This window comes from Actinia tenebrosa, unplaced genomic scaffold (genome assembly GCF_029948245.1).
Source record: "Actinia tenebrosa isolate PJP-AT-01 unplaced genomic scaffold, QUT_ActTen_1.0 PGA_scaffold4__44_contigs__length_22323623, whole genome shotgun sequence".
NCBI lineage: Eukaryota > Metazoa > Cnidaria > Anthozoa > Actiniaria > Actiniidae > Actinia > Actinia tenebrosa.
In genome coordinates, this window is record NW_028292581.1 from 13463691 (window position 1) to 13475863 (window position 12173).

Here is a 12173-nt window from a genome sequence, read left to right on the forward strand (position 1 = left end):
AAAATATTCATCATGAATTACTAGAGTATAATGTATGCTGAAGCTACTAGTGAAGTGTGATAATGTAAAATATACACAATATACATATAAGATGTTTATTTTACTATGATGCGCTGTCCTTTTAGTTTTCATAAGCACATCCCACATGGAAAGGGGTGAGTATGCCTTCAAAGGATCGGCGTCAAAATCAAGAATTTTGAGTTTGCTGGTCATAGCAAGGGGTTAATCATCTACGGTCTAGGGGCCGACTAACTTCTCCCTTACGATTCGTCCGAGCTTCCTGATCAGTCTGTAAATCTTCGGATAGCGGTGTCGGGGCCGAAATCTCCGGCGTAGCCGTAAATGCTTCGCGCTGCCATACGACGGTTCAGCACTCGATGTCTGGAAGTATGGTCCTTTTTAATGAATACAAAAAGTAAAAATCCCGCAATCATGTTTCCTTAGCAGATAAAATTTGAAATAAATCATTGAAGATTTCATTGAGAAAGCAGCGCAAGAAGTCTATAGCTATAGCATACTGTTTATGATTCGGAGGGGTTCAAAGGCGCGATTGCAAGGAGCAATTTTCTCTGCAACTTTTCTCTCAACAGTAATGTGATAGATCAATTAATATCTTTGGGAAATGCCTCATCCTCAATATTGACTTTTTTGCTGTAACGGCTTTGTAAAGTTAAAAAAAAGTAGAAGATCTGTGGCCGTAATTATATGACTTCAAATTAATGCTTCGAAGGTATTCTTGAAAGGTATTCTAGCCTGTGCATCGAAGCGAGAACGGCGGTGACCTTGCAATCAGAGCTTGAAAGAGCTTTGAGAACGACGCAGGCGAACGATGTAAAGCCAAAAATGGCGCCCAGTGCATTGTGGTTTAATTTGGATTCTTTAAACGAAATACTCTTGGGAATGACACGTGCTCTGTGATGGGAAAACTTTGCTCCAAGGCCGACAATTCGTATAATTAAATATATTATTGTCCTGCAATATATTTATACATTGTTTATTGTTGGGAGTACAGTTTATGTTGAAAATGTAAACAGCGATTATCACAGGAGTATCAATTACTGTCAGTAAAGTAGAATATCCCGTTAGTATCATTCAAATGCAGTTGCTAAGCTTTTCGTTTTGAATACAATGCGGATAAATAATTTATTACTCATAGGTGATTCGCAATAACACAAAACACTGACTCCATAAAAACCAATTAACAGACAAAAATTCATACTTTGAAAATCGCCCAAAAGTTAAAATGTCTTGGAAAGAACACAAAAACTGGAAATTATTTATTTCGCGATTGGCGTTGTTTTGTGGATATTTTTTTGGTGGAGCAGCTGTATTTATGTTGATCGAGAAAGGAGATACGAATTATTCTCATTTTAACAAGACTGCGCTCATGGAAGAATTAATACGAAGCGTCACAAACAAGTACAATATATCGGTTGACCAGTTTGAAGATCTTACCGAAGAAATTCTGAAAATAGCCAGTAAAAAGCCAAACGCACCTTGGAACTACTCTAATTCTCTTTCGTATGTCCTGCATCTTCTAACTACAATAGGTAAGTACGTTTGCCATTGAATAGACTTTAGTGTGATATGTTATAATCTTGCGTAATTTTCTTAATATTTCATGGATAATAACAGTTTACCACAACGTCGATCTCTTGTATGCTAACACTTGCTAAATTTTGCTGATTCTTGAAACGATAACTATAGATTACCGAAGTTCTCTAGTACGCATGTACACTATTTTGCTTCAACTCTTAGTATCATTGAAAATATTGTGAAACGACAGCAAAAAAATATTAAACTAGTAATCTTTTTCCCCTTCCTTTACTCGATTACATATTTGATGTTTAAGATTGTAAATAGTAGGTTTTCTACTGTATGAATAGTCGTCCTTGTTCAAATAAACCAATGCAATTTTTACATCAGTAAATTCGCTGTGACAGGATTTCATGAATATCATGGATAATTGCGCTATAAACAAGACTAAAGATGATCTTTATTACTGTAGTAGACAACCAAAAACTTTCCAGCCTCATTCCTTACATTTTTATACGTTTTATTTAAAAAAATATATTCATTTTAAAGCCTTTTCATTTCCTGTCTTCGATTTTGACTATTCAATATTTTCCAGCTGTATCGATGTACACGTACATCACCTGCTGACATAAAACAGCTTATCTTTAGCTAATTATTCATAGTTTTTTTCCAGATGAATATCATATTTTTTGGGAACTGAATGATATCCTATTTAACACAAATATTGCGCACCGATAACAGTTCAGAGAGAAAATATCCAATCCAGCTATTTTGAAGTTTATATATCCAGTGTGGGTGATATCTCTAGTGCCTAAAATTTAGTGAAATATTGACCCAGTTTGGGGAAAAATAAATATTCATTTTTGTTTTTAGGGCAATTAATCAAGTTGCTAGGAAAATACAATCTTAATATGATTCAATCGGTTTCTGTCAAGAATAAAGTGTTTTTAACTATTTTATGTTGATTGGCGAAAAAAATGGTCGGTTAGTCGTTTTTTTTTTTGGTTTTTTTTTTTTTTTTTTTTAATCATTGCTTGGCGGACTGGAAATCCATTATTTGAAGAGGAAAAGTTTCGTAAAATTTGCAAATTTTATTGATTTTTATTTGCTAATTTTTTTCTAAGATCAGCTAGGTGCAGTACCTTCTTGCACGATGTAGATCGACGATACAATGGATTTCCTGAATTTTATGGTATTAGATAAAGTATTATCGTCTTAGCTGTATCATTTCCTTCCTAGGATATGGTACCATTACACCAAAGACAAAAGAAGGCCAAATAGTCACAATCTTTTATGGCCTCTTTGGAATACCACTGACTCTTCTGACATTAAAGGCAATGGGATCTCATTACAACGAAACCATGATGAAAATCATAACAGCAATAGAAGTCAAGTGTCTCAAGCGAAACCATGTCAAACAGATGGAACTCAAGATAGTTCTTTTCAACTTGTGTATTACATTTATTTATCTGTTTTTATCTGCTCTGAAGTCGGTGTCAACAGACAAGTACACGTACCCCCAATCAGTGTACGTTTGGTTCATCACTATGACAACCGTAGGATTTGGAGACTTCGTTCCTAAAGTTGGTGCAGATGGTACGTCTCTTTATAATATTCTACTTGGTTTGTGTTTTATGTCGGGAACTATTGATGCGATGGTGTCATATCAAGAAAAAAAAGATGGAGTATCTAAGCCAAGTAGATGGAGCTGCCTTTCCTGCTGTAACAGAAAATCCTCCTCGCTGCCAATTCAATCAGCCAGCAACAATACCAGTAATCAAACATCTATTGAACTTAAAGGCGAAGAGTTAGTTCATCCAAACAACAAGCAAACTCAAACCCCTGGGATATTTAATCATTTTGCACAGTATGATGATTAAAAACATCCACAATAGTTTAAATCCCAAAAAAGTCGTACAGTCGCCGTTAAGATGAGATGATACAAACCACACTGCAATATACCAGACTAACCACATCTATCATGCACATATATCAATTCAGTATTTATATATATTATTAGCATTTTTATCATACATTTGTGCTAGCTTTTTTGTGACCAGGTCTGCATGACAAAACTCAAAACTTGTTAGCATTGAGTTCTTGGATATCTGCAATGTGGCGTCGAGCAAAAATATAAACAGACTGCAAGGGAAACCTTGCATTTTGCGAAATAACTAAAAGGAGTCTGTAAATTTTCGCAATCAAACTATAGAATTCACGAGCGGAAACTAAAAGGTGATTACTTCAAATTTGAATGTACTACGTATGATGTTATATTCACGGGTCATACAATAATATAATATACATTTATACATTTATACATTTATACAAATATCTAATGAAATGCATAATGCAAAATAACCATTTTCAGCGCTTAAAATCAAATGATTTATACTCTGTACGACCTAATGGACAAGAAAAAAATATTTTGACAGTCATTAAATGAAACAAACAATAAATAAAGCCATTTTTTTGTTTTGCATATCATTAAATATACTGAATAGATAAGATATATGTATAAATATATACTACAACGTTTCTGCAATCGAGTGTTTATATATACATATAATATACGATATAATATACAATATAATATACAAAATATAATATACTGAAGAAATAGAAAAAGCGCGCGCGCATGTGCTGTGTGCAGTTATAAAACACGCGGGGGTTGGCAGAGCCATAGTTAATGGAGTGGAATGGTTTGGAAACTCCATAGAACAAATCTATTGTTTTGCGTTTGATGTTGAATTGTACCATCACGTGATACTGACCCAACACAATGAACCAAAGCAAGTATGGCTGAAAATACTCACTTCCTTATTATTTTCATGTATGACCATTTTGAAAGTGAAAACTTTCATTCGATGACCAAAAATCATGCGAATAAATATTTCCGCGCAGATACAGTTAAGTTACTAGATGATAAATAGGCAAGCATTAAAAAAGGCAATTTCCTTTTCAATAACAATTTGTATTAATCATATAGGATTAATTAACAAATAATAAGTATTTTAGAACGTTTTTTAGGGTTAAAAACTTCTATATTCCTGAATACTATGAACAAACGGAGCAACGTTTCTTTCTCTGTGCAGGGTCAACGTCATAAAAACCTAGAACAATAGGTTTCTCAACCATTCCGCACAAAAGAAATCTACATTGTAATCAATCCCTGCGAGTAAAATGATAACCAAAAATAGTTAAACCATGATTCCTTTCGGGAAATGCAGTCAACTCAGATGGTTTTTGCGAGCCCACACTTTATCAGCGACTAAACTTGGCAATATAATGGATACACTGGTAATTCTCTGTTTGCCTGTTTTCGAGCCGCCATGCAACATGGTCAGTGGTTCCAACCAATATCGAGCAGCAAATACACGAAGGCTGTTATTGACAATGATATTTCTTATTATTATCTGATTTACTGCTGCTGATCCAGATCAACACGTAGCAATGAAAACGGTGTTTAACTCCCATGATGGGTCTGATCCTAAACATATAGCCAAAAAAGTTTATATATTAAGAATTCAATAAACATGTTTTTGTATACGTTTACATGCTAGTAATACTATATCACATTATAAAATAACTGTTATGAATCTCGCAAAAAAACTTGTTACTTGTGCTGCAGTGTGGAGTAATAAAGCACTTGGGAATACTCCATTTTACAGTTCCGTTTGGGTGAACACGAATAACAGTTGCAACTCGAGGCTGCAGTTTCCGCGCATAGCAAAACTATACTTTTTATCATGCGCGGAAACTCCAGCCTCGACTTGGAGCGGAACTGTAAAATAGAGTATTGGCAGAACACTCGAGAATCGTCGAGAAGCACTCCGATACGTGTCGTGCTTCTCCTAACATTTCTCTCGTGTTCTGCCAATCCCCGCGTGCTTTATATCTGCACACAGCACGCGCGCGCGTAATTACGTCGGAGATGTTCATGTTTATTTGGTTGAAAAAGCAGATCCAAGAGTAAAACCAAAAGCAATGAACCCTTAGTCTCATCCTTTTTTTAGTCGCATCTATTAACTTTCCTCTTTCTTTGCAAAAAAGAGCCTCACAGCACTTCAATGGCAACTGCCACATCTACTATGATATAATTATAGTGGTTAACCCTGAGCAGCAGAGGAGTAAAAACTGTAATATTATTCAAATTGTTTCTTCTTATTCTTGTAATAAAGGTCATCGTTGTCTATCTTTATTTATTTAGTTTTTTCCATCGTGTTCTCCTTCCTTCCCCCCTCTTTTTAATAAAGTGGTTCTTGAGCGGACACTCTATATTTATACATATAGGATAGTGATTCACAGGCATTCCTACTAAATTAAACGAGTTGAAAATGCTCGAAAAACTAACAGGAAATCTTTCTCTGCATTTGTTAAGGAATATTTCATACAGACAAACCCCAGCTCCTTACAAAAATGGTTTATTGTCAGCACTCTTTTTCTTGATAAAATGTCGGTATACATAAGGCTATCGGTTGCGAGCGTGCATTGCTGAAAATGACAAGCCTTTATGTTCGTATTCATAATAAACCAAGGCCAAAACAACATGGCGACTATGACGTCACATGCACCCTAAAATATTTCTGCATGTGCGAACCTGGATCGTAGATTATTTTGTTATAACGACCTGTCGAAGTCGGAAAAACTTAAAGTATTATAATTTGAAAAGTTTTTCTCGGGTTGTTTATCAGCCATCGAATGCTTGATTTCTCTTATTGAATGCTTGAGTAAACTAAGGAATAAACCCAATGATAGCGTGTAGTCCCCCCCCCCCCCCCCCTTTTTTTTCATTTCACGTGTCGATGATATGATAGCGAAGCTCTATCAGGGGGTAACCAAATCTTCCGTCTGAATCTTATAACTGCCTATGTTACCATTTCGGAACGTCCTTGTGTCGCTTGTCAGAATTAACCCCTAACAGGGGCCTTGCATTCGGTTATTCATGAGAGCTGCAGTCTGTGGTTCGTCGCGGCGACACGAGAGAGCCACGAACTAAGGCCATGTCGCTTGTCGGAATATACCCTTAACAGGGCCTGGATAATAATATCGTCTATTCTTTTATCGTTTTTCGTCTATGCTTTAATGTATTCCGGGCATTCCTCTGCACTCTACTTTTTAATCATGCTCACACAGGACTTGTACTTGAATGGGACACGTCTTTATAACTTCCTTTAAGCACAACACTTTGAACCCTTTTACCATTTCGCTTCTCGAAGCAAAGCAAGTGCACTGCGCATGCGATAACCAAGATCAAAGTGAACAGACCCCCAGCAGCGATTACTGAGAGCACTTTCGCAGAAAGACTGCTCAAAGGGGCGAACTCTTTGGGGATAATGAATATTCTTTCGTTATCTCTTTTTAGTGATTTAACGGAATATTTAGTTGGCGTTGATTTTACATTGAAATGTCTGTCTGAAATAAAAAGTTGAAAAAAATTTTTAAAAAATTTTTTTACTCGTACATCATAGACAAGAAAAAAGATATAATAGAGAGAAGTAAAGCAAAGCAAAGCAAAGCAAAGCAAAGCAAAGCAAAGCAAAGCAAAGCAAAGCAAAGCAAAGCAAAGCAAAGCAAAGCAAAGCAAAGCAAAGCAAAGCAAAGCAAAGCAAAGCAAAGAGAAAAGAGAATATAATAAGTAGTTACCTTTATAATTCTTCGGCATGTTACAATAATCTTTAAAGCAACATAGCAGTAGGTATTGTTTATCAGCATCCTGTTTGGGCGGAGATCCTTGCCTCACACACAAGCTTGTGTACCCTTTTCGTTGTATACATCCATATTTCGCTGTGGAGTTAAGAATCTCCGCATAACATGCATAACCAGCTTGGCATGAAATAGAATTATCTTGGGTGCAATCAACTGAATTACAAAAGCACTTTAAGGAACCTGAAATTGCACACAGAGATTTAAGATGTATCAAGAGCTGCGCAAGCTCATATTTAACTCTATTCGCAAAACCCAATACAAAATCCATTTCGTAAAATGCATAATCAGCTTCCCATAAAATAGTGAAAATTTTAAAACGTGAACTAGTTATACAGAGTCATCAAATACGCATTGATAGAGCGCATGCGCTAAAACAAACGAACTCTAGACAAGACGCGCCTCAATGTGAGTAGAGGTTACTTGATTCGAATATTTTTCTCTGGGATCGTCAGTTTTTCTCCTTCCTCGAAACCAAACACTCTAATTCTTATTTGATGCGTGATTTAACCATTCTAGATTTGGCTAACTCACAGATCAAAGGAGAGACCCATGCAATTCTTCTCACATATCGAACTCTGGATCCCGCAGGTCAATGAGACCATGCATACCAGCAAATTAATGAACCCATGGGTCCACAAAGGAACCGAATGTAATTATACTAGTCGAAAACTACATAAACTTAGAGGTCGACTTCCAAACTCTCCTCAAGCTATCCCGCGAGGCATTGTAGGTCAAATGATACAGGAAGCCCAGAACTAAGCGTCAGAATAAAACAAAATTAGCACGATGTGTTGTGTACGACGTCGGACAACTTCAAAACCGAAGCATCTCTATTGAGACTATTTTATATTATCAAAACATTGTGACCTCTTTGAAATCCAAATGAACAAAATCAGTGCCTACTAAAACGTCTTGACTATGGCCAAACAATATCATATTTAATAGGGACAATCATTTTTAATAGTTTTTTAGTTCTGTATTCTTAGACAGGTGATGGAAGAACCAGATAGAAAGGCCTACACGAGACTTCTAGGCGACAAGCTAAGTGATATCTAAACTGATCACAAAACACGCGCAGCAAGCCCTTTTACTTTCCTAGAGCACATATATAAGTGTATGCGTATTGGTTTATAATTCAAAGTACCTCAATAATATTTATGTTAAAAATCTCAATTATTCTATGTGCTATTCCAAAAGTTGTAGATCACTTTGACACTGAAATAGAAGGAGATTGATCCAAATACTTTAGTAAACAACTTACAGAAGTTTAATACCGATTCATTGGCCGATAATCTTTAATTTAGTCAATTCTAAAATCAAATCATTCTTAAACGAAGATAAGCAAAACAAAAGTGGTACAGACAAGATGACGCCGGTCAACGTGGCCTTAGCGATGAAAAAGCAGGTCTTTTGTTAGGAATTAAATCAAGGTCGGATGGATATTGAAAGTGTTCAACATTTTTGCAAGTCGGCCTTAAGTTTATCGTAACTGTTACTGTTAATAATTTTTTGGTGGTCTTTTAATTTCCTGTGTTCAATGTTTCTATTCTGACAATAATAGTGGGCGAGTACCAACCTTGCTTCGATCTCGGATGTTTGAATTCACAACCCCATAACCTAACTGTTATTTTTTTATTTTTTCGGAACAAATAGAACTGTTAGATATGTGTTTAGATAAATAACTACTCCGACGTACGAGTTCCGGCTCTAACTATACCTAGCAAAACAGCTTCGGGAAACAAATATAAAAAACGAATTTTTGTTTAAAAACCAATTTAAATCAATTTGATATACAATTACGTGGTTTTCTGTAGCAGGGGATTTTATAATGGCAGAGAGATTGGTGTGAGATACGATTTCACAAGACGGCAGTGCCGTGTAAGAAAGCTAAAACTGACACTAATGTCCACAATCTCTGTCTAAATTCCTAATCAAGTGCTAGTCGAAAATTTGCTTTGTATGACGTTCAGTTAGTCCTTGCCTGACGTTTGAACGTCCCTTTGTATATCTTATCTGTATAAGCAAAAAAACAAAACAAAAAAAAAAAAAAAAAACGAAAAAAAAAACAACAAAACAAAACGCTAGTTCTATTCGTTTGGCTACTTCAAAGGAAAAAAGAATCTAAATCATGAAAGTCAAATTCATTTTTTTGATATTTAAAGGTAATCGTATTTCAGTATCTCATTGTTAGCTTTTCAGTTATATCTCGTATTTTTATCCTTTTGAAAACCAATGCAAATAGAATAACATTTTTTCTTCTTTTTTTTGTTCTCAAGCCATTAGTTCCGATGTTATTTTTAAGGAGTAAAAGCAAGTTCCATTAATAAATTCCACCATAGAATAACAAGATTTAAATTTTTAAGCTAGTAACCCATTACTATGTGTTCTACTTTAAACATTCGTAATTCCTTTATGTGAATTCCAAGATTCCTTTGTTTAGTTTATACATATTTCCTTTGTATTGCCGGGATATTTGCTATCATTTGCGTTCTTCCTTTGAGCCAATTTACACAATTATGTGAAATAAACCTTTGGCTCAGTTACGTACCGCGAAGTGTAAATTGAAGTTACCTTTCAAAGATAAATCGGTACGGATAGTTTGACAAGAAGTTGTGTTGTCTAATGCTAAATTTGAATGCCATCTCCCTTGTTACCAATACGAAAAAGGCTCGATATAATGCAAATAATTTCACTCCTTGCAATAGTCAAGAGCCTATTTTAACTCTACTCTAACTCCGTTATGGATATAGATAAAATATCCTAATATGAAATAAAACTATTTTAACAATCGGTACACTTTTAGTGTGTTGGTCCACCCATTGCAATAATCGTTTCAAAACAAAAATATATATATATGAAGCAAGAGGAGAAAAGATATTGAACCCAAATGGATTTCTGTCCACGCTAAGAGCAATAGCTAGAAAATCTTTTTAATTTTTAATGTCACTAGCCAGACTCTCCAAATCGAATTATAAATTAGTACTTTACGCATTGCAACGGTTTCTGAACACACTGTTTTAGATTTTTTGTCAAAAAAAAAAAACAAAAAAAACAAAAAAAAAAACGTATATACAAATCATTGTTTGGATGCCACAGAATTGCCTCCGCCATAAATCAAATATCGTCAGGGGACTAACTTTGAGCTACGTGCTACAGGGGGCGAAAATATTTAGGGACTGAAATGAGTGCTTCTGTAGTGAATAAATTTGTTACTTTAAGCTTCAAAGAACATGCTGAATGAAAATCTCTCTCAAGCACAATATTTCGTAATCCGCTTAATTGCTTTTGCAGTCAATATATCATTTATAAAATCAGTCGATTGCTCTTGGCCGGAGTTAGGAATACGGTTGCCTGACATCCAATATTTCAATCGTATATCTTTAAAAAGAGCCATCTTTTGCATTCTATTCCAAACATTTTTTTTACCTCTTTTTACATAGTCTAAGTTTGAGCATGACAAATCGTACTTCTAAAAGTCCTTTGCCATGTTCACGAATCAAAAATCACTTTGGATAATCGTACTGTATTATATCCAAGCATTATATTCTTGTTCATTTTCACTAAGATTTTTTTCTCCCATATTTAAGAAACTAGCTCTTATCCCTTCAAGTTGTTTTTCTTCCTAAAGTACGAGGCTACTGTTATGAGCTGTTAAACGTACCGAAAAATAATGGATTACTGAAGCCTTAGACGTAAAGAAAACCCATAATAACACCGTAATGTTTTAACCCAATTTTTGTCGATAACCAAAATATCTGTAAAATATTTATTTCCACGTGAATATACATCATACCAAAAATAGCTCAAAAGTAAACCATATATAAAATGCGTTGTACTATGTAAAATATTTTTCAAAACTATCATGAACAGACTACATGACCATCGATAGCGGGTAGTTTAACAGGATAATCAGTATGGCGTTTATATATAAATATTTGAAATCAAATTCGTTTTCGCGATTAAAACTCCTACCTTCTACATTGATAATAGTTCCTCCTATGAATACGACCAAAAAAAGTTTCCATAAAGTCATTTCTAGGTAAATTTAATGCTTAAGACGAAGAGCGAACCAAGATCATGTTCAGGACTCTTAGATACGGCTAATTGGTGCTACTACAGTTGGAGCCGTGCTTTAACGATGAGAAATAGTCATCCAAATGATTCAGTAATGACTATCAATTAAGCAGGTGTTGCATTGGGCCCCCCACTCAGGGCTATTGTCTAGAGAGCCAAAGGTTACATCAATCACGCCAATATTACATTGTTCAAATATAACCCTTGATTTGGTGCAATATCAATGCAAACTCTTCTATTAGCACTATATATACGCGTGTAGTTTCGTTCTATGAAAATGTCTTACCTGGACTCCGCAGCGATGCGCGAGAGCACCAAGGCCTTAGTGAATTTCAACGATGTCTGAATCTTCGGTTAAGCCGACCCCTACGTTCGTTGGCAAATGGTCAATTGTGTAGCGAAATCCCTTATATTGTTTGCTGCCTTAGAACCGTTATACTAAGTAGGAAATGGTCAGGCTAAGCATCTCTAACTGATGTGGAATTCATGGTCTAACGCGATGACGTAATATAAACTCGAATATTGCCATGGTAGCACTGTCATTCAGTCTATATAAACATGCGAAAACGCGAGAGAAGATGGCGGTTGTATTAAACGTTACGTTTTAGAAATACCATTTTTTATATCGTCAAAAAAAATTTCCCTTTTGTCAAAAGTAAAAAAAAAATTCTCATTCTACTTATTCAAATTCATTACTGAATTCATTATTATTTATTTAGTTATTTTTTAATATTTTCGCTTTGGTAAATACTTGATATACTTCTTTTGAGACTTTTTGTAGCAAGGCTTATATTGAAGCTTTATATAGCTTGTTATATATCCATAAATAGACCGGAATCATATGGACCATTAAA

General features: G+C 35.1%; 2 protein-coding genes across 2 annotated transcripts; one reads left to right on the forward strand and one right to left on the reverse strand.

Moving 5' to 3' along the window:
* Positions 1–1243: 1243 nt before the first annotated feature.
* LOC116296996 (potassium channel subfamily K member 15-like) lies at positions 1244–3941 on the forward strand. The gene is made up of 2 exons (XM_031705126.2): positions 1244–1550; positions 2776–3941. Exons 1-2 carry the CDS (start codon positions 1244–1246, stop codon positions 3414–3416), a joined length of 948 nt encoding a protein of 315 aa, XP_031560986.2. The 3' UTR covers positions 3417–3941.
* A 2366-nt stretch (positions 3942–6307) lies between these two features.
* On the reverse strand, positions 6308–11395 carry LOC116297002 (uncharacterized). Its single transcript, XM_031705132.2, has 3 exons — positions 11218–11395; positions 7183–7425; positions 6308–6951 (listed from the first exon to the last, which is right to left on the reverse strand). The coding sequence occupies exons 1-3, from the start codon at positions 11276–11278 to the stop codon at positions 6665–6667; spliced, it is 591 nt and encodes a 196-aa protein (XP_031560992.2). The 5' UTR covers positions 11279–11395; the 3' UTR covers positions 6308–6664.
* Between the last annotated feature and the right edge of the window lie 778 nt (positions 11396–12173).